This window comes from Accipiter gentilis, chromosome 33, assembly GCF_929443795.1.
Source record: "Accipiter gentilis chromosome 33, bAccGen1.1, whole genome shotgun sequence".
In the NCBI taxonomy this organism is placed as follows: Eukaryota; Metazoa; Chordata; class Aves; order Accipitriformes; family Accipitridae; genus Astur; species Astur gentilis.
The window spans coordinates 20,757,399-20,784,565 of record NC_064912.1 but is presented as its reverse complement, the minus strand read 5'-3'; the positions used below and the strand labels follow the sequence as shown (position 1 = coordinate 20,784,565).

The 27,167-nt window shown below is 41.7% G+C and overlaps 1 protein-coding gene across 2 annotated transcripts; it reads right to left on the bottom strand.

Annotated features, from left to right (window-relative positions):
- Positions 1 to 6,092: 6,092 nt before the first annotated feature.
- LOC126034087 (interleukin-9 receptor-like) lies at positions 6,093 to 24,125 on the bottom strand. Of its 2 annotated transcripts, none has more exons than XM_049791334.1 (9): positions 24,033 to 24,125; positions 16,896 to 16,986; positions 16,393 to 16,501; positions 14,772 to 14,965; positions 13,925 to 14,061; positions 13,397 to 13,571; positions 13,040 to 13,154; positions 11,890 to 11,974; positions 6,093 to 11,387 (listed from the first exon to the last, which is right to left on the bottom strand). In XM_049791334.1, the coding sequence occupies exons 1-9, from the start codon at positions 24,123 to 24,125 to the stop codon at positions 10,839 to 10,841; spliced, it is 1,548 nt and encodes a 515-aa protein (XP_049647291.1). In that variant the 3' UTR covers positions 6,093 to 10,838. The 2 variants fall into 2 exon arrangements, with proteins under 2 accessions (XP_049647291.1, XP_049647292.1); XM_049791335.1 differs by lacking the exon at positions 24,033 to 24,125 and adding an exon at positions 18,422 to 18,486.
- Between the last annotated feature and the right edge of the window lie 3,042 nt (positions 24,126 to 27,167).

The following is a 27,167-nucleotide window of genomic DNA, read 5'->3' as shown; positions in this document are numbered from 1 at the left end:
TGATGATTTTCTCTTCCTTTTCTTCAGCAACAAGTAGAAAAATGATTATAATTTTCTAAGAGGTTGGGCGCGGGGGGGGGTGGGGGGTGCGTGTCTTTCAAGTACACCTTCACTCTTTTTCAGACTATCCAAATTCTTGGCCTCTCTCACAGGCAGTGTTTTCTTCCCCAGATTCTTTCCAACTGATTTACATTGTCCTGAAGGTATCATTCCTAGACTTGGATATCCTATTCAACTGCGGCCTCATTTCTTACAAGTAGAATGAAATAAGTACTTGCTACCGTTCTCAAATTACATATCTCTTATTATGTGCTATAATAGTATTTGTCTGTTTGCAGTAACATCTCACTGTTCATTATTTATATTATGGTACGCTGCAGCTCTCACATCCTATTTCAGTATATTGCTATTAACCTATTATTTCCCAATTTATATTAATACATTTGCTTTCCCTTTCAAAGCGCAATACTTTGTACTTTATGGAATTTCATGTTATTTACACTGTACTTAAAATTTGTCAGAATATTTTTTTCTCCTCATTTTCGTCTCCCAAAATGACTAAAATCCTTCTCGGAACAGTGTCACAAATCTTGTATGCATACTTTCTATTTTGTCACCAAAATTGATGAAAATACTGAATCAGACCAAGATTGAGCCAGGATAGACTCCTGGAATACCACTTGAAATGGTATTTCAGTTTAATGGGAAACTATTAATGATTAGACTCAAATGCATTTTCAAGAAGTGTAATCATTCATTCATAAGTCTAGGTGGTATCATTTAGGCCAACTAGCTTCCTTAGTATTCCTTTAAAATTGAGCTGTGTCAGAAATCCTACCAGAGTCAAATTATATAATATCTACTTCTTGCCCATCATCACCAAGTAACCTCTTTTGTCAAAGATGAAAGTTGATGTATCAATTTATATTGTTTCGTACTTTTTAATCCTCTAAATATTTTTTAATATTTTTAGTAATTTATTCCAGAATCCTTTTAAAGAATGAAGTTAGGCTAGTTGCTTTATCATTATTTTGGGCCCTACTTTTCCTACATTTAAAGATGAGACTGTTTATCTTTCAAAAGTCTTCTAGGCTTCTCATCCTGCCTGGCTTCTCAGAAATAATTTTCAGCATTGCAGAGACTGCTTCAGGTAGTTATTTATGGTTCACTTGGGGTTTTTTTTGTTTTTGCAAAAAATACTTTAGGGCAAATTCTGTCTGGCCTTGCAGAATTTAACACACCTGTTAAGGGATTTAACTCAGATTTTGTGTGTGCTACTATCATCATGTTAAAATGAATCATATTAATTATCTCCATTGTTAAACTATGTTGTTCTACTGAAACAGAAAGGGGATGCTGTATCCTTCAATCCATTGCACATCATCTGTTACTCACTCCCTTTCCTGCTCAGTAACGGGCCTCTACTCTCCCTTTTTCCTCAGACTGCTGACAAACTTGTAGATTTTGTTGCTGCCCCTTTTCTGTTTAATTTTAGTTTCTCAGTTTGTTTTCAACTGAGCAAGAGATAAAAATCTCTAGTGTACAAGTTTTCCAGCAAGTCTGGTACTCTAAACCTCTGCAAGATGAAGCCATTGGACTCTGCAGCATTGTCTTCGTCTCAAAGGATGACACAGCAATGCTTCTTTTTACAGCACCAATGAATGCTTTCCGTGCTGAAAGGCTTTAATTGGTACAATATACTGGTATTTCATGAAACAGCTTTAGATGCTACTGTGTGCTTTACCACCTCTGTTCTGAAGGCACCATACTTTGTTTTTCTATAAAGGAAAATGCTACAGTTTGTCTGATGTTAAGCAGCAGAACCTAGCAACTTGCCTATAGTGATGCTGTTGCCAGATTTGTGTTTGCCTCAGCTCACATAGGGTGAGATACATGTGTAGGCTGTACGGCTGATCCGCAGCCCAGATAAGCAGGGATACAAGTGAATCAGAATATCCTGTCAGCCTAAGATAGCCCTACTGGAATAGGAAGCGAGTCTGAACAGAACTGTCGTGATGCATAAGTTCAATTGAATAGTCATGTAATATTATTATGAGTCTGCCGTTCTTCATTCCTTCTTTTTTTTTGTGCTCACAGCTCTGGGCTGTGTAACATCTGAAATAGCTGTAAACTTTGCTCTGTGTGGTCCATAAATTTTACTAGTTCTGTGATCGGCTTGATGCTTTTCAAGCCTTATAAAAATATGCAAGGACATAAACAAACATAAATGCGACTGTTCAATCAGCTGTGTGGACCATTATCATACTGTCTAGGTACAGAGCCAAAACTGTGAACAGATGATAGAAAAATTTTGCCAGATCAAATGGAAAAGAGCCTGCCTTTTGGCCAGGAGGGTCTGTTTGAATTTGCATATGTAAAAACCAGCAGAGTGACAAAACATTCAGTAGCCACCAACACTGTTACAGCATTAATGCCCTAAGCCACACAAAAGCTTTTTGCTACTTGGCAGAGTTTCTCCTACTTGCCATACCATAATTCAGCATTGATGTTTTCCCAGAAGTCTCTATTTTCCATGATCCCAGTTTATTTACAAAATTTTAAAAATAATACAACAAATCTTCTGCCTACCCTTCCTTGCTAAGAGTATCTTATGCTTTTGCCTACTGAAGTTACAAGTCTCTTCCTACTCTGCAAGGTTGTATGACGTCAACAGCATCATTCAGAAAATGTCTTTGTAATTTTTCCAAGAACCACATTCAAGTGCAGATACATTCCTCTGCAGTCCTGCGTGCTAATCTTCTGCTGTCACATGACCTCTAAAATGAGACGGCTTAGAAAAAGCCTACTCTAGTTTTAGGTGTGCCCAAACCATTACTCCTGTCAAAAAAGTAAACTGGTGTTTTACAGCTGCAGTTAATTGCTGCTGTAGCATTTTTGCTACATGTGGTGCATGTGTTTGCATTTCACAGTGCAAGCAGTAGAAGCTGTGGAGGCCATGTTAACATAATCTCTCTACTACCTACCGAATGTAGTTTTATTTTAAGAAAAAACATTATCTTTGGAAAATAAAAAGTGTGTAGCAATCCATATAAAGAGAATTAAAACAGGAGGGTAGTCCTACGCAAAATGCAGGAAAAAATGAAATCAAAAGACATGACAGCAGTAGTGTAAACATAATTCACAAAGCAGGTGTAACTGATGTAGCCTTTCACCAATAACAGTGACAGAAGGTGTCTAAAATATCTTTCCCTTTCTGCCTCTGACTGTAGACATCCTATTTTAAGCATAATTTAAATCCCATTTCCATGGTCCCCAAACATGAATGTGGAGACAGCATTCCCTTCATACACTGATCCATACTTGGAAGCTGCTTAGATGATTTTCTCCAGCTATTTAGTACAAAATGTTTTGAGAACCTCATTTCTGTGTTGGATCAGGAGCATTCATCTACGTTGAGTTTAATCAATTTATGGAAGACATGTTCTGTGAATCTTTCTGAACTACTTATTTAGTATATGGTGGCTTGTGATTAAGCTGAAGTTTACACAATAACCACATTTAAACTTCTAAACCTGCCGTTCTGTTTAAGTAGCTCTACCGCTTTGCATTTCTTACCAGTGTGTAAAAGCAGTCACACCTCTTCTCTTCCAGTACCTGGTATGGCCTTAGTTAATTTCCTGAACAGGGTTGACGGGATTTGTTGAATACACATTATTGCAGAAGAATACAGATAGAAGGAAGAACTCCTTTCCTGGAGGAAATAATGTGTTGTCTTAAGATAGTTCACTGCAGTATTCGGAGAGGTGAACTGCACCTCCCCTACCCTGCTGAATAAATTGCAATGGTGATTTTTTAAGAATTGTCTGCATCTTTGCCATCCACCTGATGACAGACATTTAATTACCAAGCTGAGGGAAAAACGTAGAAGTAATTTAGTAGGTTAGAGTGGACCAAAAGAAGCATTTTAGAAACACTACGGGGTCTCAATGTTCAGTTTTACAGGCAGGAAGCCTGTGAAAACGGGGCTCTTCCAGCAGGTGGCAATGGCATGCTGCGGGACGGGGCGCTGCCTGCGAGGGCACCGGTACCGAGCCGGGGAGCCGCCAGAGACCGGCCGGGCTGCCCTGCAGCGGCAGGGGGAGCCGGCCAGGCGACCCGAGCACAGGCAGTCCCCCACCACCCATCGGGCAGTTCCGCAGGCTCTGAAGAAAGCGGGCAGAGCCCGACGCTGGTAGCAAGGTTCATTGACACTCCAGACAAGGTGAGGTGGTGACCCAGCTCCAGGCTCCAACCAGGGAGCCCTGGAGCAGCAGGGATGCTCCGACACAGGTCCGAGGTCTCTCTAGCAGGTAGGGCTAGAAACAAGGCTACAGCATCGGTCCAGGGTCCATCCAGGAGTCAGGGACAGAGAGAAGACTGGAGACAAGCTACAACATCCACCCAAGGGGTCCGTCCAAAATATCACCTACCTAAAGCCTAGGTCCAGAGGCCATCTGGGAAATGACACAGAAACAAAACTAAAGACAAATGATGTCACTGTCACGGTTTAACCCCAGCCAGCAACTAAGCAGCATGCAGCTGCCCACTTACTCCCCCCCTTACCCCAATGGGATGGGGGAGAGAATCAGAAAAAGTAAAACTTGTGGGTTGAGATAAAGACAGTTTAATAAGACAGAAAGGAAGAAATAATGATAATTATGATGACGATAATAATAATATGACAATAATAATAATTAAAGATTTTGAATATACAAAACAAGTGATGCACAGTACAATTGCTCACCACTTGCTGAGCAATGCACAGTTAGTTCCCGAGCAGCAATCCGCCCCACCTTGGCCAGCTCCCCCCAGTTTATATACTGGGCATGATGCCATATGCTCTGGAATATCCCTTTGGCCAGTTTGGGTCAGCTGCCCTGGCTGTGTCCCCTCCTAACTTCTTGTGCCCCTCCAGCCTTCTTGCTGGCTGGGTGTGAGAAGCTGAAAAATCCTTGACTTAGTCTTAAACACTACTTAGCAACAACTGAAAACATCAGTGTGTTACCTACGTTATTCTCATACTGAATCCAAGACATAACACTATACCAGCCACTAGAAAGAAAATTATCTCAGCCAAAACCAGGACAGTCACTCAGGCCTAAATGGAGGTAAAATGGAGCTCCCAGGCCCTGGGCAGAGGATGTGAGTCCCAGGTGAGACTGGTCAGGCCAGTTAAGGCCTATTGTTGCACTTTAAGCCGTGACACTAAGACAGACTAGACACAGCAGTTCTCTCCATAGAGACATGTATTCCAGCTGTGTTCTCACTTAAGTATCTGAATCATATGGCTATGGAAAGCATTTCTGTAACTGACCATACAGGTACAAAATCACATGTAGCTCTTTGGGTGTTAGACCCAGAGAGATAAATTAATTTTTAATACACAGTTTGCAAATGCAAGCAACTATATTCCAGCAATAGGAAAACTTTGACTATAACAAACGTAAGAAGATCAGAGACAGGCGTATTGTAAACAAACCCTAGACTTCTCAGTTCATGTACACAAGTTCCATTCAGATTGGCAAGTGACTTTCATGTCACTGGACTATCTAGCCCCAGAAGTATTGCTGAGCTGACTCCATTTATTTCTTTAGAGCTGGTCCAAGATTTCCCAGCCAGGGAAGAATGCATCCTGTGTTCTCCCTCCCACAGAATGCTGATTAAATAACTAACTTCGTCCTTATTTCCAGCAGACAAAAAAACCTCAGTTTGGTGGTAGCAACAGTGCAGATTTTAGGGCATGAAGGTAAGGGAAGGTGATGAGAGGGATCATTAGTCTTTAAATGGCATATATGATTTTTAGCTATGTAAAGAAGAAACTGGTATTAGGAGTCGAAAGGTTGCATTACCTCAGTATTTGGCAGCGGTGCACCTCCTAGTGCAATATATTGAGCTGGCAGAACCACTGTGCAAGCTATTGAAAACTAATCTCATGAAGTTGGGGTAACCAGTTCTGCACACTGAAACCAGGTGAGGCATGCTGCTGATTTATGTGAAAGCATTCTTAATTTTTTTCTCTAGTACTGTGAATCTCATTCTGAATACATCCATTGTCTGGTTTTGAATGTAAAAGTATGTTATGAAATAGTTTTCACTGAGCTGTCCACATTGATGCCCTGATTCTTTTCTTAAACTAATGCTTTATTTAAACTTGCCTATGGCTTACAACTTTTCCAGCATTTGGCAGATCACATTAGAAAAAAATACAAAAGACAGCTCAGTACTTGCATTTAGACTGTAATGACTGTTACTTCTGCGCTCTGGTACTGCCTATATTAGGCTTCATGTGAATCAGCTTGGCTCAAAAAGCCATATTGTGTTGGGCCTGCAGTACTATATGAATATAAACGTACTACTTCTAGACAGAGGCAAATACCGCATAATACTGGGCTGTTGTACATGCACGTGATATCTAGAGCTGGTGCTGTCACAGCATTTTGTGTGCCGCACTCCATACGCACTGAAAATAGGAAGTACGTTGATCAGATCAATATGCTCACCAGCCCTAAAATGATAAGATTTGACACGGGGATTTTGTGTTTTGTCAATTAATTTGGCTTCATGAGCATCAAAGAAGCAGCAATCCAAGTGCTGTAGTTTTGTGTTGCAACTTAATCCTTGGCTTGCATGTTGTTAAAACCAGACAAACAAAAGCCCCTGTGTGTTCATTCCCTTTCCTAGCATAAAAAGAACATGCCCTCCTTTTTTCCAGTTATGATCACCAGTACATAAACATGTATGTTGTCAAATATTACAGTTCTTGCTTTAGAACTAATAGTTTAGATCTCTGTACTTGATTAGCACCTCTGTCTTCAGAATTGCTATGCCTCTAGCAGGAACAGATCTGCAGATTAGATTAAATTACTGAAGATTAAACAGATTATTTTCAATTTTGGGTGTTTTTACTGGCTACCTGAGTGAACATGTGGATGGCTCTGTGAAAGAGCATACACTCTGCTGAGGGATGCTGGGAGACTCAAGAAACTATGCTTGTCTGGAAAGGCCTGTGCTAATAGAGAACGACTTACCAGCACAGGTTTTATGACTCACAGGAGCACAGCAATACAGGAAAGATGGAGTGATAGGGCTGTGGAGCTGGAACTGACAGAGTTCACACTGGGCAGTTTGTAAGATGGTGTTGCTCCGAGTCTAACCAACATTCTCTATCCTTTGTTTACACAATAACCAAATTTAACAAAACTAAACTAAAAAGAGCAAGTTTGTTTCTCTTTGGAATTACTCTCCTCCTATCTACTTACTTAACCAGGAGACGATTTATGGCTTTGTGGCTTTATTTGGCCATTGACTAATAGCAGTCTCAGGAAAAAAGATTGCTTTCACATGCTTGGCTTCTGCACCTTTGAGCAGGCATTTGCAGATCAGTGATCTTGAGCCCTGAAGCTCAGGGCTGCCAGGCATGTTTCAGCATGCCAAACACCACTATTTGATGCTTGCGTTTTGCTTTGATGCATTAGAAGCCACACTGTGAAGACAAGTCATCCTAACTGCGAGGGCACAACAGGTTGAGTGCTGTGTGTTAATGTTTGTGACTTGTTTGCTGCTCTTTCAAAATGAGTTTGTGTCAGTATATGCAGTCTGATCTTCTTACCCCCTCGAAATGAGCATGCAGATGACTAAACAACAGAATGTCTGACAGAGATACAGCTGCTATCACTCAGTGTTGGGAACACCAACACATCACCAGAGGTATAGCTATTGGGTGGGCACTAGCAGAACTATACTGGTACTCACATGCCATGGGATAGCTCACCATGCTGGTCCCCCTTGGCTTTACGAGCTGTAAAATATATCTTCACTCAGGAGCCACCTTTTTCTGTTGATAGTGGTAGCAGCAGCACTGGCTTAGTGCTTTGGTCTGTGAACTAGGAAGCACATTTAGTTCTTCCCTCTCCTAGTTCTTCTGTAATGTTTTCAAACCAGCTTTTCCTAATGATTCATATAGTCAGTGTTTTCTAAACTAAAGTTCTTTCCAAAGCTCTCAGGCACTAACTTCTGAAAAATCAAAGTTGCATTAATTCCTCTGCTTTATTTACTTCTGAATAATCATAGCATTAGTTCTTCTACTTTATTCACTTTAATGAGAAAAAAAAAAACAAAACACAAAACAAACCCACAACTAAAAATCTTTGTCACAGAACATTTTCAACTCCCTAGTGGCTTACAAGCATTACTTAAATATCCTCTGAAATTGTTTCCTCTGACAAAACTCAACAGGAAGAAAAAAAGGGGAAAATACTGGCCACTTTGTTCTGGTTGCAGATGATACATATAGCTTACACTCCGTAGTCACAGGAAGTGAAAGCTTCAGAGGCTTGACCAGAGCCCACATTATGTCTCCTTACCAGATGGTAGTTCTCTGTCTTCCACTATATATATATTTTTATATATAAATATATAGAGAGATATAGATATATATCTCACACTTAGAAGGAAAACTCAGCCTTAGAGTAGTTCAGAGATTCTGGAAGAAGCTGTGAAAAACCATAGCTTGAACCTAATACCAGCCTCAAGCATGACACAAAAAAAACCCCAAACAAAAACCCTAAACAACAAAACCCAAAACCAAAAACAGAAAGCAAAAGTACAGAACAATGGGCTTTTATGCACTGCTTTTTCTAGAAAAATTGTAGTTTTTCATTGGCTGAAAAAAAATGAGGCTTTTATTGTTCTGAAGGCCTAATTGTAAAGCAGAGGCATTTTGTTCTTTTTTTCTGGCTACAACAACATTTTCTATGGTACCTTTCCTCTTTGCACTTTTCCCATTTTATAAGTAGCTGCATAAAAGCAGAAGCAGCTCAAAGTTGTTAGAGTTTCACCTGGATAACCACGGATGCTGCAATATCATTTCAGCCCTTTAACCATCAGCCTGTCATCATCTCCAGACTCAGTTCTTACAGTCTTCCTGTCCTGGCCCGATGGACACAGACAGCAGCATCTTTGACTTTTCATTTCTCTCAAGTAATTTCCTACTACATTCAATCTCTCTGTTTTTTTTTGCTTCTCTATCTCATTGAGTTTTGTGGTCTCCATTCCATAGCCTTACCTGCAGCTCCTTAATCACATCTGAATATAATTGTTCCCATTCTCCTTTTGCTAATATTACCAGTACAGAATATTTTGTTAGCTGAACAAGGTTTTATGAAACTGGTTCAATTTCTGTGCAAACATGTTCATAAGCAAGGGCTGTCAAGATCTGAGAGATTTAAGATACAACTGATCTGACAATTTCAGGAAGCGTGACTAATTCTGAAGATTTGAAACTTGGGACACCAAATCAAGCCACAGTAGGGGGTCTAAAAGTTTGGCATCACCAAAATCCTTCAAGCATGTGGTCTTGTTTTACAGATTTTCTTCTCCAGAGGAAATTATAGCAACTGTTAATGACAATAACACCACATTCTTCTCACGCCATTAGGTTGTGGTATAGTATAAAAAGCACCCTTGAATATAGTTTTTAGAAGATAAAAAGCACAAAGGACTAGAAAGGGGATATTTTTTCAGATATCAGAAAAGCCCTTTGCTTACAACACTGAAAACAAATCACTGCTGGCACCTCCTGTGGCTGTCACACAAGTTGGGTGTAAACTCCCTATTCTTTTGCTGCTTTTCTCCCAGATGGAAGACTTCCCCCACTAGTTCTCTGGCTTAGCACATGTATTTCGGAAGAGTGTCTCGATCTACTTTGTTACTTATAACTGAAATCTTTCTCTGCATTGTCAAAACTGATCAGTGCTAACAGTCACCAGAGAGAAAAGGGAAGCACTCCCAAAGCGGAGGGAATGAATGTGACTTGTATGCATGCACGTGCCAGCTAGTGCAGATGCACTTGCACACGTTTCAGTATGCTTGCTAAAACTGTTGAGCCCTTTACATCTAGGAGATGTAACTGAGAGTCCAGGAATCTGCTTGGTGGGTAATCAGTCATATATAGGATTTTCTGTGTAGGGCAGAAAGTTGGTTTTAGGGCAGAAAGTAAACCACCAGAGATTCAGCTCAGAGTTTGTACCTGTTGAGCAGATAGGCAAAGGACTTGTCAATTCTGGAGAAATAATAAAAGCCCTGGAAAGGCAGTGGGCCTGGCCTGTTTTGTAATTAAATAACGCTTATTTGTGCTACTTTTGCTTTTCACCTTTCTCCATTAGATCAGGCCAGCCACTTAACCTCGGAATAAATTTTTGTTAAAATCAAAGCAGTACATGGGGCTTAATTACTGCAAAATAAAAAGTTACAGCCATTCAGGATAATAAAGAACAAGGCCCACTGCCTGATTATCTTTAAATAGTGCAATTATAAATTCTGATAAAGAACGATTTGAAGTCATCAATATCATATTAAAAAGCAAAATTACCCTCTTTAGCAAAAATTTTTTATCATGGTTTTATGAAAAAACGTACATAGTTTTAAAATAACAATGGAGTTTAAATCATGGTTCAGCATATTGCAAATATTGCTGCTTTTGAGAGGCACAGAATTGCAATAACTCTTACTGAGGAAAAACAGCAGGTCTGCTACTGCTTCCTTAGGCTAGGGGGTTGCTGGACTTCTGCTGCTGCCAGGAGGTTAATACAGGGAAGGGCATGGTCAAGTGTCTCCTGAGACAGCCGATGTTGCTAGAGTCAGGCCTTGCCATGCCTGTAGGGGTAGTATTTGCTAGCCAGAGGAGTTGGTCCCAATCTTCATCTGAAGTACAGAAATTGAGGTTTTACCTAAAAATGCTACGTGTGTGTAATTGTCTGCACAGTCACCGTTTAAGCCACTTGGAAAGACAGTGTTGGGAGGTGAGAGGACAGCACAAAAACCTTTGCAGGGAGTATTCCTCAGGGAAGGTCGCTCCGATCATTCTGATGTTTGACAAGACTATTACCATTGGAGAGCTTCAGTAGTTCAGCAGAAATCAAACCTGTGGTATCATTGTCACACAAGGTACAATAGTCACTGCTGCTGAAGGACACATTTGCTATCTCTAAAGATTCCTGAAGCATAAGGAAGTCACCCTTTCCATACTGTGAGTGAGGGGGATAATTCCTTCCCATGCTAGGGGTCTCAAGGTTGGCTTTAATTATTTCAGAGATTTTCAGGCCAACTGTATCATCTGCGTGGTTTTCTGCAAACAACATTCCCAGCCTCACTTCTGTCTCTTCTGCTCTTAGATTCCTGCTGGGAACGTACTGCTGGCTTGGACCTGAGGCAAATACAAAGTTTTCTTCTGCAGCAACCAGATTTGTGCTTTCCATAGTTTTCAAGGAGATCTGGGAAATCAGTTCTTGGGTGTTTAGCTCAGAAACTCCATCTGCAGTCACTTTGTTTGAGTTCCTGGACTCTTCTCTTCCAAGTTGGCTACAAGCCTCATTAGGTCCAACCCAGTCCTAGTGAAAGGATCAATAAGTTCAGGACATTATGCTTAGAGTTGGAGTTTGCAGAATAACTCTTCTTTCTATGTGGCTTTGGCACAATAATCCAGAGATTTAGTGCAAATCTACTGGGCAAAGTTAGAGTAATAGGGTAGAGAATCTAGCTGCTAGTTTCACAAGATATCACAAGAAATTTTCAAGATTTTACCTCCAGAACATACTGCAAGCTGCTTGTATTGCTTTGTCTTTGCAAAGACAGGGTGCACCTTTCATGTTCAGCATGGATAGGGAGTGAGTGACTGGAGGGGTTTTATTTCTGAGGACAGAGAAACTGGACAGAAGCTCTGGTGGTTTAGCTGGTATGTGGAGGCAGGAAACTGAGAAACTATAAACTCCCAGGAAGACTGGAACCATGTGTCACTAATCCTGCTCAGGAGCTAGAATGATTAATCCCAGAAAAAAAGTCTTCCTCTCATGAACTGAGGGTCATAAGAAAGAAATGAAACTTACTTCTTACCTTAAAATTCCCATTGTGCAAATTATAGAGTGGCTGAAAGAAAGCAGCTGGCGTGGGAATGTTAAAGCAGGAGAGGCTTTTTGCCCTGAAGTGAGAAAACAACACTTAAAATAAAAAAAACAGACAATTTTTTCTGTATTCTGTCTCGGTGATACAGCACACTGATTAGATGAAAGCCCCACACTTATGCTAGAAAGATTGCACGAGAAGCCCATTTCACATAGTTTCTGACATCTCATGCAATTGTTTGTCTGCCTCCTGTGCATGCATTTAAAATTTCTAGCCTGAAGCATAGTCTTAAAAGTTTCTGAGGAATGCTATATGCTGCAAAGTCAGTACTAGTCTATTACTCATTATATGCACCAAGCTATTTCTACATTTGTTTAGCAACTTATTTGAGCTAAACCACTGTTTCTGGAAATGTTTTAGAGTTCTAGTTTCAGTACATTTAGACAGAGAAATTCTGCCAGACATCCTAGTCCCTTTGTTATCGAGTCTATCATGTAAAAATATTTTATCATGTATTCTGTTTCTCTAAGAGTGATATGTATATGGAGCATAATAATGTATGTCAAGGCAGAAAAGGAAGAGATAGGAGATTTACCTTTGCTCTGCCAGCATAAAAAATTGCAGAGGATGGTTGAACCAAGGTTCTAGAAACACTTTTTTCTCCGTACAACTTGGTCCCAGAACCTAAGAAACACTGAATCTGAGTCAGTGTAGTTTGCCTATATTGGTATTGGTATTTTATATACTGACTACTGCCAGGTATGTCACAAGTAGCTTCAAATTCTCATCAGTTTAACCAGCTTTACGGATTGCTGTGTGCTTGCACTTTTGATTTATCTACATGGAACTTAACAAAAAAATTTCCATTGGTTTAAATTTCTTTAACTCCAAGACACCCTCAACCTTGAGCTTTAGCTGAGTTTGGGTGCTACAAAAGCACTTGGTCTCCTTAAGGATCACATAGTGGGTCATTAACTATCATCAGCCAAGGAACATCATGTCCCAAGACTGTCAAAAGAGCTTTTGAAGACAGTTGAATCTGTGCAGCAGAAACAGGAAGCAAAAGGGATATAAGGACACTTGATTTACCCTCTTCAGGCTATAAAGATCAAGGGGAACTGAATGAAAAACTGTAACATACCTTGAAGAAAGCTTGCAGTTCCAACATAAATAGAGTAGAGTACCAAAACTCAGAGGAATGAACAAGAACTGCATGGTTCTGGTATTTAGGATCTTTTCAGACAGTTTTGGTACACCTAGGAAAAGAATCAGCACAAAAATAATTGAGCAAATGTCTGGAAGTCAAGATAGAAACCCAAAGAACCGAGCAATGCAAATGAAACAGGCTGCTAAAGACCTCAAGGAAAGTGATTTGACTACAAAAACTTGAGGAAAGCTGGTTCTGATTTGAAAAGCTTCATTTTACCAGGTATCTTCCCTTTTTTGGACCATGGACATGAAAAGACATTAATTAAGGTAAAAATAACAATCTTTGTACCTTCTCTTTGAAACACTGTTGTCTTGCTCCACTCACTCCACTGACTATGGTACGAATCCTCATTTTCAGAAATTTTGCAGCGAACTCGTGCAATGTAAGCAATGCCACTGCGAAGCTCTGTGGCTTCAATTTCTATCTGTGGCAGTGAACTGGGTAGTGTCTTGTTCAATGCGATCTGCAAAATATTACAAAGAATTTCTCTTAACAAGGCCAGGCAAAGGGATGGTCTTTTAAATACTCCTGTCCCCACACACACACCCCCCGCCCCCCCTTTTCTTTTCCAAATCCTCTTTTCTTGGATGCAAGAAGAGGGCTACATGACGATGGATGACTTCTGATTGCAGGGTTCAGGAGAAGAAGATTGAGCAATCTTCAGTATTGATGTTTTATATAAAATCTTTCAGCCTTGATGTGGGAAACCAGGAAGGCCAGCTTAAAACAGCCAGCTCCCAGAAGGCCCTGAGCTGAGTGGCAAGGCCACTGCACCCAAAGAGCAAGGCAGTATCAGTGTGTGCCTCATCCAGTTACCTCCCAGGACATGCTGTACTCCTTATACTGCAACTCATACTGAAGAATGTCAACGAGATACCAAGGCACACTCCACCATATCTGACACTTGCTGGCAGTGGCGTTGCTCTGGATGTTCAAAGGTGGATCAAGTTTTACTGCAAACAGAGAGGTAGGTTTTTTCACAATATTTGGGACATGAACACCACAGAAGGAGATGCATGATACTAGGCTGACTAAAGTCTTTGAAGATAAAGCTGGGTCTAAAGAGCGATACCAAGACCAGCAGTAGACCAAATTAGCTTATGGGGTAGGTCAGAACAGCTATGGAACTGACATAAATTAATGATAACTCAGATAGACCTGGGGATAGTCCTGCAAGCAAAGGACCACTCCAAATGTCATGGTCTGCTTTTCCAACATACCACTAATATAGACAGGCTCTGAGATTTCAAATACTAGAGCATTTCTCTGAAGTACCAGGCCATGGGACATTGAATTAGATCCATGACTTTGATTCCTCATGACTTCATTTCTTAGGAAAAAAACCCAACATTAGAGGCAATCCAGTTGTACGTTATCCACAGCACAAGAAATCATGATGCAGATGAGAAGTATACTTGAAAGGTGCTCCAGAGCCAGCCCTCTCTGAAGTCCTGGAAAAGTCAGAATGGAGAGACACTGGGACTGCATCCTTATTGATGAAGTCCACATAGTGCACTCTCCAGGGCTGGGCAGTGGGGCTTGTTTCCATTATTTTCCCTCACTGTCTTTGAGAGTGAGTAACCCTTTGTTAGAGAGCATATCAGACCTACCCCAAAGCTGCTAGGCAGAGCCTCAGCTCTCAGCTGCCCTGGTTCATACTTACTGTGCTTGCGGGGATTGTACTCTGGAAAGGTAATGTACGTGTGATTACGTCCAAAGAAGTTGCCTTGGAGGGAGACTCTATAACCATCTGTTTCCAAGATCTGGCTGGCTAAATGGATTGTGCAGTGGTACTGATTCTGCATGCTATCTGTGGCAGTCAGTTTGCAGCTGGCATTGTGGCCCTTTGACCAGAGGCTGGAAGAATAAAAGGGCTGAAAGTTTCTTTTAAGTCACATGATTAAGTACTTTTCAGTTTATGAAAGATGGGTAGCAGCTTAGCACAGCACCGCATTCTGGAAGAACATGAACCTCTTTAGTGCAGACAGCAGAGAAAGCAATGCTGAAGCTGGCTGGGCAGCAGGGTTGAAGAAGGAGGAGGGAGACACCTTTCATAACCTCACTGCTGAGACCACCAAACCTCCCAGGAGCTGCCCCCTGTTCCCTCTGAAAGTGAAAGCACTGCTGTGTGTTGCTGCCAAGAAAGCAGCTGGTGTAGGGGGGTAGGAGTGGGTGGACAGTTAGTTACAAGTTCACAGCACAGAGCTAACAAGTTGTACATTAAAGCCTCTTGCTACGAACAAACCAGTACTGACAGCAAAACATGTCAGAGGTTGGTTTGCTGTTTGTTTGAGGTTTGTTTTTTTTTAAATAGTCACAAGCTTCAGCACAGCATAACAGGACAAATGACAGAGAACATCATCTTGGGGAAATAGCTCCAAAGAACAGTCTTCTATTACTAAATTATCTAATGTAGCAATTTATTAGCAAGTATTTCATGTTGCGTGTGACCCCACAATAAACTGGGATACCACAGTTTATCAGCTTAGCATTTTTTCATAGATGTAAAATCCAATGTCATTAAGAGTTAGGCTATTTTTGACTTAACCTTACCAGAACATATGAAGCATCTAATGTCAGCGTGGCTTACCCTCGTGTAATAGTTCACTAGTTATTGGTAGTCAAGACAACATTATTACATAATCTAAAACACATTCATCTCAAGTTAGCATATCACAATGCTTATTATCCTATCACCTAGCAAACTATTCACCCGATTTCTTCTCTTAGAGGAAAAATTATTCACGTAATACTCTAAACCTGTTATTAAAGCTTATATCTCACTGGACTTTCAAAATCCTTTTGTGCATGTATATATATATTAACTAATTTAGATTAAACCACTAGGGTTTAATTTCTAGGCAACAAGACAAGAAGTGGTTAGAAATTGATTAGGCAGCTTCCTGTGGGATGGGCTCTGAAAGTCCCCAGATCATGGGGAGTGGAGGCTGGGATGGGAAGGCTCTCTGTGCTGAGAGGCCCCTGCCTGAAGGGGACACTGGACAGATAGACAGACTGCCCTGAGCCAGCATGAGATCACACAGTTGCGTGTGCTGGACCTCTGCTGCACCCCCAAGGCTGTGGGCCCACAAAAGGGCGCAGAGGGAGCAGCTTCCGAGGCATCCCCTCTATGGGGCGATGAGGTGGCAGAGCTAGCTGTGCCACAGGTCTCCACTGCAGAGGGGACAAAGCCCACAGCCAGGCCCCATCTCTGCTCTTCTGCACTCTCCTGCTCGTGCCAGGGCCAGGGCTGCCACAGACAGCTCTTGGTGTGCATCTCTTACTTGGTGAAATGCAGGTGGAAAGGTCCGTTGCCTACGGGCTCCTCCGTTGCCCACGTGCAGCTCACAGTAGTCACGTAGTTATTCAGGCAGCTCAGGCTGCCAGGGAACTCTGCAGAGGAAGGAGACCAGAGCTGCATTCATGTATCACCTGATGAAGCCTTTCTTGGTATATCAAATGCATTACGTGCTAGTGCTTTCTTTACTGACACCTCATCTATCCTTCTTCGAGACATTCTTCCTCTCTTGTTCTGCACTTCACTGCATGAGATGAGTGTAAGATATAAGGGCAGGGACCTTGGGCAGTGGCTACGTTTCTTCTGCTGCCCAGCTTGTCCAGTATGTGCCCAGTTCCCTAGGCCTGACATTGCCAGCCAGCTGTCCTGGTTCCTAGGAAAGGGCAGTGACAAGATCTTGCATTGCATACTTTAGGGTCTGTGAATGAAAAATGAGCACATTCATGTGCCTCTCTTCCCACAGTGGACCTATTCCAGATCTCCTCTTACCTCTCCCTCTTCCTCCACCAAAGAACAGCACAGCAGTAATGCACAGCTGGAGGCCCAGCTGCCACACATCTCCTCCCATTCCAGACAGTATCTAAAACAGAACAATTGTTAGAAGCAGTTTTGTCAGTATTTGTACCAGAAGGTTGAAGCTTTAGCTACATGCTTCTCCTAGCTCTGACATAAGCTGACCTTGACTCTGTCAGACAGGGCACCAGCTCAGCTATATTATTTCTTCTATAGGAACTCTTCTTCTCATGGCAGTAAATAGTACTTTGCACAGGAATCTAAAGCACCAGCTGCTTGAAAGGAAATCTTTAACTCCTGCGATTTTATCAGGGGCGGGGGGTGGGGGGGGGTGGGGGGGTGGGGTGGGATGTTCTATCTTTCCTTCTTCCTGCATTTTTTGGCATCCGATTTATGACGTTTTAAGAGCAGTAGAGAGCTGCAGTGGGTTGGAATAAATGTTCGTATTTCCCTGTATCATGTTTCTTACTGTAACAAAAACCAGATGCTTAGAGAAAACTGTAGCAATAAAGGAAGCATAGATAGTCTTCTCTGAGAACATTCTCAGCCTCCAGATACTTGCAGCTCGGGGGCCTCCCAGACAGACAAAACTTCTGCATATTCAAGGCTTCAATAGTTTTTTCTGTCATGAGCTTGTCCACCACCAGTAGTCACCTACTGAAAGCCAGCTGCACCACAAAAAATGCTGCCTGCCTTTAATGATGGTTCTTTTTTATCTTGAGGGAGTTGAGTAACTGGTCTTCTGCACCTCCCTTTTCTCTTCACTAGAAGAACACTTGCTTGGCATGCTGGTGTCACAAAACTTTTGAGAGCGCCTTTCTTCAAGCCACTTGGACTTGTCCTGAGCTAGTGTGAAAGGGTGTGAGGTCAGGAACAAAAACTGTTCTATCCTACAGATTTTTTGTTTTAGAAATTCACCCATTTTGTATCTGAACAAAATAAAGACCTAACATAATTTTCTCTGTCTCTCAGACACACAAACACACATATACAAGAAGCTAAAATTCCAGGCAGATAACCTAGTTGCTCATCTGCAGTGTGGGAATCTTGGGGTCATGTTTCCTTCTCATAAGTATTTCCTTGCTGTAAAAAACAAAAACAAAAACCAAACCAAAAAAAACCACCTCCAAAAGACAGAAACAGAGGGAATAGCTGATACGCTCCTGGTCAAAGCACTCATTTAGGATATAGACTACTTAGGGCCTAGTTGTTACTTAATTTACTGAAGGATGGTGTAAGGATATTTGAAGTGTATTTTCTGCAATATGGAACACTATCTCTCTACAAGGTTATGCTGGACTCCTCTTTCTTTTTAACCAGAAATTCCATTCTGTGAAGTCTTTCCTAATGAAGTTTTCATTTTAAATGATATTTTCATTAAAATTCTCTGATTTTATGATTTTCCAGCAAACAAAGTTTAATATGAAGAATCCTGACCTGATCTACTCAGCAATATACAGTGTTTTTTAAAGATGCTTTCGGTTTGCAATATTTGCCATTACCTTAATGCAGCAAATGAGCCCAGCACCTCTGCAGGTAGTGTGCTGCTCTAAGGAGCCCATGACTCAGCCTGGAACTCAGAAAAGATGGAGCGAGTTTGTAGACAGAGACCACTAATAAATATAGACAAAAACAGTTACTTGAAAAACTCAAAAAATGTTGGAGGAACACTGTTTGCACTGCTTGACCAGCATGGACACGGAACTGAGCTCTAGTGCTGGGGTAGCGAGAGACTGTGAGAATGATCTGTCTTGAAAGAGCTTAGCTTAGTTATTGCAAAAAAGAAAAAAAAAAAACCACCCAACCAAAATTTGCCAGGGGTTATGATCCCTCTTTCAGAAGAAGCTGGGGAAAAGGGAGGGAGAAGTGTCAGGATAGGAGAACCACTAAATACAGCATTAGCACAAGACCAAATGAGTATAGCCTGGCTGTAGAATAAGATTGTGGTTTCTAATCAACAAGGGGTCTGAAGTAGTCTTGAATAGGAGTCAGTGAGAAAGAGCCTACGCTTAGCAAGGACTGTGGTATTTCAATTATTAGGATTGTTTTTCTGAAGGGATTACATGATCTGATGTAATCAACAGTAGCAGGAGCTGGACTCCATGCCCAAGTGTATCCTTCCAGTCCCAGATTTCACAAAGCAGGACAGCAGCATCCACATATCAACATCTTTCCTATAATTGTGCCTGCTTATGGTGTCCCTTTTCTGAATTAAATAGTAAAATAATTACAATGTTTCAAAAACTGACAAAGGAAAAGGAATCTTTCTGGGTTCCACTTCACCACCTCTTCATTTATGTTTTTTTGGTAAATATCCTGTTTTGCTGCAGACCTTCTTCAGAGTGGGGGTTGAGAGGAAGTGTCACCATTAGCTGATTTTAGCTGAGGGAGGCTGGGAGGCATGAAGTCTCTCCTGCTTATCATTCTAATCAGGGTTGCATACGATCTCTGTGATAAACACAGTAAGACTGACTAAATACGAAATAGAGAGAGCTGCATTAAGTAGAATTATACATGTGCTTACAAGAACTTGTTCAGGCACACAAACAAACAAACATAGAACAAGATATATTTCCAGAATATTTCCAGGTAATTGCTACTAATTTGAGAAACTCCACCCCCCCACACTCCCACCCCCCCACTGCAAGAAGTTCTTTGTCCAGTTCTGCAATGTTTGAAACATGACAGATATTTCCTGGCTCTCCAGCTCACCTGGAAACAAATACAGCATGTTTAAATGCAAATTTGAGTGTTAGAAGCCATGAATGTTAGTCATAAGTAGGCTGTGGAAAACTGAGTTCTGAAAGGCTTATCAGAAAATGATTTGGGGAAATAGCACATAACCAGTAAATGAGAGTCTGCTGTACGTTAATGCAATTAGAGGAGCTAACGCACAGACTGTGGATCCATATCAATTAAAAGAAGTGTTATTGTGGCTACATGTAGCATTCATAACACCATTATTAGTTCATTTCTCCTGTTGGGATCCACACTTTAAACAAAAGTTGCTGGAAAGATGAAAATACTTCTGAAAAGGGCTATAAGAATGATTTAATCCTGGATAACTTTCCTCAGAAATGAGCAACTAAAGACCAACTAAACGTCTTTAACTTAACAGAAGGAAAGGCTAAGTAGTAACTTCACACCAGCCATAAGTATCTTACATGGGAAGATTATTTCAGGTAGGAAAAAAGTCTGTTTTGTTTTGGTTTTTTTAAAATCTATTAGAGAAAGTTGGAAAGAATCCAGTAGTTGGGCACTGAAGGTAGTTACAATTAGACAGAAACAAAGTGCAGAATTTGTACAAAAGGGAACTATCTTTATTGCTGAAACCTTTTGCCTAAACATATGATCCAAGACTTGTAGACTATAAATCTTGGTTAGGTACCTTAATAAAAAAATAATAAAAAATCCTTAGCTCAGATGGAAATCATTAAATTGGTGCAGGACTTAGTTATAATTGTCCATCCTAAAGTGACCACGGTAGCATTCTCTTAACATGGGCAGTCCTCAACCTTGCAAAGGTAAGCCTGTAGTAAGTACCACATCCAAAAAACCTGGTTCATGAACAGGCCCTATCACTTCTCAGTAACTGCCAGACACTTCCCACTTATGAAGAAAGGAAATAATTGTACATTTTGTAGTGTTCAGGGGAAATGCTAAGTGCAAGCATAGAGACATATTAGTGAGGTCATTTGAGTAATGTCTGCTGATGCTTGCAATAAGTTTGGCCTTGCAAGAAAATAGCTGCTATCTTTGTTTGCAAGAATCCTAGAGATGCTCTGATGCCTTTTCTCATCTTTCATACTCACTGTGCTTCCCACCTGATTCAAGTCACTCAGCAGTGGGAAAAGAGTTGTGACATTACCCTAAGGCAGGTTGAGCTGATGATAGCCCAGCCTAACCACAGATGAACTGTCTTAGCAAGTCCCAGAAGAAAATGACTGCTTTGGTGAAATTCTCTTCCTCTTATGTAGGTCAATATGAAGGCTCTGATAGGCCATGTAGCAAAATTTAGATTGCATATTAGAAAAAAAATTCTTTACTGAAAGGATTGTCAGGCATTGGAACAGGCTACCTAGGGAAGTGATGGAGTCACCATCCCTGGAGGTGTTCAAAAAACTTGTAGATATGGTACTTCGGGACATGGTTTAGTGGGCACGGTGGTGTTGGGTTGATGGTTGGACTCGACCTTAAAGGTCTTTTCCAACCTAAACAATTCTATGATTCTAAGAAACTGGACATGGTCAATTCAGACCTCAGCTCTTCTTGGTGCTGGACAGCAGACAGCCACAGAATGGGACAAAAATGAGGCAAGTGCAAAAGCACTTTTCAATTTCAGTGAGAATGGATGGGTGAAGGGCTTCTTGGTGACACGGCAGGCATTCATCATTTTCCCAGTGACCATCATCTCTGAACAGTGCCTGTTCTTTCTGCAGGAGGAGGAAAGCAAGAAGCTGATTACCAAGCCAGGAAACAAGCAGAAACCAATAAGGTGCCAGCACCATTGCAAGGCAACATCTCATTGGCATGCCCTATATCCCGTGGTAGCAGCAAAGGTGCTATTACAGCAGCTGGGGGACTTGAAGACAAATCAAATCACTAGCCAGGCTGCTTGATGCTTTTTTGTTGTTGTTTTAACACCCAGTTTCTGCAACACTACTGAGTTGTGGGTGAAGGCAGAAAAGCCCTGTGAAAACTGTAGGTGTGGGAGGTGTCAGAGGAAGGGAGAAGAACCACCTTCACTCTGCAGGAAAGAAAGAGACCACATGTCTGAGAGAAAGCCCTGAACTGATATGCTGCCACCAATCCAGGTGTTGGTTCAGCAGCAGAAACTGATTGGTGACATCAAGTTCTCAGGTGGTCTCAAGCAGGTTGCAATGGTGTTTCTGTCCTTTCTGTATGTTTCCAGGGCAGAGTTCTTCTGTCTGTTATCTGCTTAAGGAAATGAGGCCTTACAGCCATGCCTTTCCCCTCCCCTCCTGTGGTTCCATCAGCTGCCTCCATGTCCCAAAAGTAATTTCAAGGCATTTTAACAAGAATTTGTACAAAACAGATTTTCTAAATGCTCTCAACTGCTTATCAACAGAAAGACAAGTGATCAACTGTTATTGCTGTATCTGTTTGTATTACCAGAAATCCATATTCAAAGTTATAGCTAACCCTCACATTCGGGGTCCAGTAGAACACACAATAAAGGTAGCCTTTGCTTTTAAGAATTTATAGGGTAAAATAAATTATTTGGTAGATACCACTGAGAGACAAAGTAATACAAGAAGGTGTCAGCACAGTCTTAGCATGTGAGTAGCCTAAATATTGTCTGGGTTTTAGCAACTTGGCAAAGCAGAGCTTTAAGAAGAGACTTGAGCTACCTCAACCTCATTCTTCAAGACAATTGTAGGCAGCACCTTCAGTATGTAAGCAGTAGCATGGAGGAAGGTTAGGAGGAGATGATTTGATGATCTAGTGGGAAGTGGAATCATAGAGTTGATACAGAAGTGAGAGATGGCAAGAGGACAAGGAGAGGCTGTCAGTGACTTTGAAAGTGGGGACAAGAAGTTATGTTTGATGTGATAGAGAAAGGGAGATAGAAAAATTGTGTAGAGAAATGTAATGGGTTCAGTGACAGACACAAAAAAAGGACCTTTGGATGACTACAAGATAGATAAGATCAGCTTCACAAAGGCCTGATAAAACATGAAATTGAGGTGTCATACAAAAGCACGAGCAACAATTTCATGTGGAGATAAGTGCATAAGATTCTTCAACATGCTTGAGTACCCTTTGATACATGTAGTGATATTATATGCCAGCCCACAGCAGACAGCCAGGACTCCTACCTCTGCCATCAACTTTTATATAGATTGTTTTGTCAGTGCAATTTTTCTTCTTGCAGCTCACTCATATGGTCTGCTATGCTCACCTAAATCAGAGAAAGTCAGAAGCTTCAGGCTCTGATTTTTTCCAAAACATGGTCTGCTCACTCTCCATCCCATAGCAGGATACAAGTGGTGCACAATGGAAGCAGGCACAGCAGACCTGAAGCCTTGAACACTCTGTTTCCACTCCTTACATCTTAGCAATTAGTCATAGATGACCTGCCCTCCCTTGGCCATAATCCCTTCCTTTGCTTCAACCTCTTCCAGAGGCAGCACCAAAATGCAGTAAAGAAAGGCAGGACACTGACTCGCACCTATGAAGTAAACCAGTGACAGCAATAGCACGTCTGTACCAACATGCACATCCCTCCATCTGTTAAGGTTAGCCGCAGGTGCACATTCTCCAGAGTGATCCATTGTGCTACTAAGTGTGATTGTTTATTGTGGGCACTCCTTCAATCATCCCTGCCTACAAGAAAATATTCTGTAGGTCCTTTAAGAAAAATTAACGATAGATTAACTGTCTCCCGAATACCTAGTCCTCTAAGCACATGTCTGACAGAAACATGTCAAGTGCACATAGTAGACTCACACAATCAGCATGTGAACTGGTGGAGTATAAGGAAGTAGTAGTAGGATTTCCTCATCTGCGCAGATTATCAGAGAGAACCCCATATAACCAGTCTTTTTCTCTCTTCATCTTTGGAGACCCATTTTTCCACAATTTGATGGTCATGAACAGCTATGTACTTTTAGATTTGACAGACTTGGATCCCAGACGCTGAAAAAAAAAGCTGCTACAAAGGATGACTATTGGAATAAAGCGATACTCATACACACACACATATATATACACACACATACATTTTAAAAAGCAGATTTTTGTCTGCAAATTCCCAAATATTAAGGGCTGTTTTGGCTGGATTCATTTACATTCACCTGTTTCAATCAGAGAAGAGTACCTAAAAATCATTTGTTCAAGATGGTGAGTCTTTCTAGCACAATCCAGATCAGACTTAACACAATAGTGTCGTTTTGTGCTCAGCAAGTTAGCACAACAGAAGTGCAAAGACCCTTCTGGTGATTTTCTTGTTCTGGGTTCCTAATACAAGAAACAGCATAGAATTCCACATTTAAGTAAAAAGAAATTATTTTCCAATATCTTGGCTCAGTAGATGTGTCCTATCATTGTTTACTGGCAGGCATAGCACATAAATATGTTAAACTGTCTTACCAGCTCAAAGGAAACGTCACTTTTCGTTCTGCTTCTGTCCCTTGATAGTTTAGGTTGTGTGGTTTGATGATCAGGCAGTAGCAGCAGTGGCATAATAAAGCAGAGCTTACTGTGCCTGATTTTAAAGATAATCTCAAGAACCAATAAAAAACTGCTCAGATTATCAGATTGACGTAAAGTAGCTGCATCTGCAATTACTCATTAGTGATGGAGAAACTGAGGAATTTCTGTTAAAGGGTTAACATTTAAAAGGCCAAGTAATTTGCTGAATATAAAAGTACCTTCTTGCAACATTTGTATAAAAAAAGGCCAACAGAAGAGCTCTTTAAGTGACCTGAAGCTGTTTCTTAGCCCTGTCTAGATGTGAGATGAGACTTCTTCCATCCAAGGCCTCTGCCCAACTGTGCTCAGATGCCTGAGGCATCCCTGAGCTGCCTGTCCTGTACTTCTTCCATAGCATCTTGCTGCACTATACTCAATGGGGCAACTCTGGAAGCAAAGGCAAACAAGCATTGCAGTGCTTCCATGTCCAAATCCTAGAGTGTGTAAGGAACAGATCTTTCCATACACAGCTGCAATGCTGCAGTGGTAGCGTTACAGCCAGGATCCATCAAGTCAGTCATGTACATGGGTCTAGTGCCAGAGAAGGGGAAGAGAGAAGCAGGCAAAGCACGGACTGAATAACAGTCTGCTAGTATTAGCTTTAGGGGCCAAGAGACAGGAAGGCAGGGCCATGCAGAAACGGAGACAGACGTTTCCAAATGGGTACTACAGGTTCAGTTATGCTGCTTCTCTCAATACCTGCTTTTAGGCCTTCCCCATCCAACAGGGCTCTGCCACCTCCCAAGAGGCCCCATGGTTACCCATCTAAATGTATATTACACTTTTTACAGTTACAACAATCCTTAACAGAAGCAGAAACAGAAAGCCCCTAAAATACAAGCAGCCTTCAGCATGTCATTTAAGCAAGTAACACCCTCAGAACTGTCCAGATGCCTGGAGTTCACCTGCTGCAGCAGAAAACATCTTCTCTCCTGTAGAGACAAATTGTACCCCTGCATCTTCCCAGCCTACTGCTGCAGGTCACCATAAAGATGCTACAACCGTGTAAAGACCCACAGCTTTTCCCATATTCTGCCTATATGGCCAAACAGAAAAATCGGTACAGGAGTGCAGCAGCAGTTTGGCTCAAACAGCAAAGCATAAACGTCTTTTCCCGGTTTCCTTTCCTATTACTATTCCACAATACAGAGCAGCATTTCTGACAAGAACATCACACCTCCCTATGAGTTGCCTTTTTTCATACTTCCCCCATATCCCAAGTGCCACTCAGCCCAAAGACCACTAACTGAACTCCTTCTCTCTAAAGGTCCCTCAGATCCTTGTTTCATGTTTTCTAGGACCCATTTACACCTGTCTCACAATTAGCTTTCATCAGGTGAACAGTGTTTCTCACCAGGTGATTTGTTTCAAGTTGCATCTACCTTGAAGTTCTTTTTTGTTTGTTTGTTTTTGTTCAAAGTGCTCCATTTGGATAGACCTCCACTGTTTGCCTACTGTGAACCCAGCACCAAATGCATATGTTTTGCTATCTCCTCTGGTTTTAGATCACTATAGAGGCAAACATAGTAAACAGGAGAAGCACCACATTACGGTGGAAGCTACAGGGACATGCAGCACTTGCTCTATCTGTGCTGCAGTCCTTGGCTTCTGCAGTAATGCACATTTTTGAGCCTGAGGTAGCCTCAGATAAACTGGGATTTCTGTATCTACCTGGTTCTATGCTTGGCTAGTGAACACATTGCTAGTCTATCAGAGCAGATGGTCAGTACTATATTCCAGGACCACTTCTGTATGCCAAGCATACTGTCACTCAAGAATCTGTGAGATTTGACCTCCCTTCTATCCTCTGCTCATCAAGTCACCCCGTAAAAGGACACTGTTCTCGTCAGTGCAACATCTTAAGTCTGCTATCATGTCCCTGATGGTTGTGAATACTGTGCAAAGTGCAGCAGACCACAGCCATCTAAGGGCTTTGTCTACATTGATCGTGTTGCTGGCATCTTCTTACTACCTCATCTCACTGCTCAGTGCATGACTAACCTCACCTTTGCAAGGTAGGCTAAGGTTAGATCACCCAGTTACCTGAGCTTGGCAGGAGTGGCTAAGCAGATTCCCCTGCAGTGAAGGGCTTAGGCAGCCTATCACAAACTCTGTTCTTTTAAGCAGGCCTGCTTGGCCAAGCACTTAAATGTCAAATGCCTTTACCACACTATTATCATAACTCTTTCCTGTGTTTCACCCTGCTGTTCAGGAATCTGCCACTGTAGGTTACTGAGGTCACAGAAGGGTGGAGTGAGACCTTTTAGAGGCAGCTTGTTTGAGAGCAGGGGAGGCCTCCCAAAAACTAACAAAACATGGACTTGCAATTCTAACAATGGTCCTACTATTCCTGGGGAAACACAGTCTTTCCAAATTAGAAATTGCTAGGTCAGGGACATTTGCAGTTTGCTGCTAGGAGGCACAGAAAAAAAACCCACCAAACCCGCCTCAAAACCCTCTACATCCACAGTGTCAACAACTCATTGGCCAAAAGCTTAGTTGTTACAGCTTACTTCACAGGGAACAGTCTCCCTTATTTTAATAACCTTATGCTGCATATCAAAGCAAGCTCTTTTCTGCCCATGAAGTCTGCCTCCTAGGGTGACCAGAAGCAACTTCTAGCCCAACACAGCACCAAACCACCACCTTCTCCAGATGTGCAGCTAGATAGCATAGCAGTAACAGAAACAGCTCCTTCAGCAGTTCTGGGGCCAGTGACGCTAACAGAAACAAGAAGTGCGATAAACCGAGATGTGAAATAGCCCTAGAAAGACAGGCAAGTTCCCCCTCCTCCCTTAAGCAGCCTGGGGCCAGTTTCCACCATGTAGTTTGAGGGTCAAATAGCTGCAGGACGAAGCTGCAGAAGACTGTGTTACAGGCCATCGGCGATGCTTCTGCCCAATACACATTCGCATAGACAAAAGCACGATGCAAGCAGACCTTGTAGCCCAGTGCGGGGCGGGCTCAGCTCAACAAGGTAGTGGAGCGAGCTCGATCCTCTGGTGCCTCATGGAGGGCATGCAGGGTACTTGC

Coding starts and splice junctions, on each gene's coding strand:
- LOC126034087 (XM_049791334.1), bottom strand. CDS start 24,125: ATGCCACTGCTGCTACTGCCTGATCATCAAACCACACAACCTAAACTA. Junction 16,502..16,895: donor TGGTGGAGGAAGAGGGAGAG/GTAAGAGGAGAT, acceptor CTTCCTCTGCAG/AGTTCCCTGGCAGCCTGAGC. Junction 14,062..14,771: donor GTACAATCCCCGCAAGCACA/GTAAGTATGAAC, acceptor CTCTGTTTGCAG/TAAAACTTGATCCACCTTTG.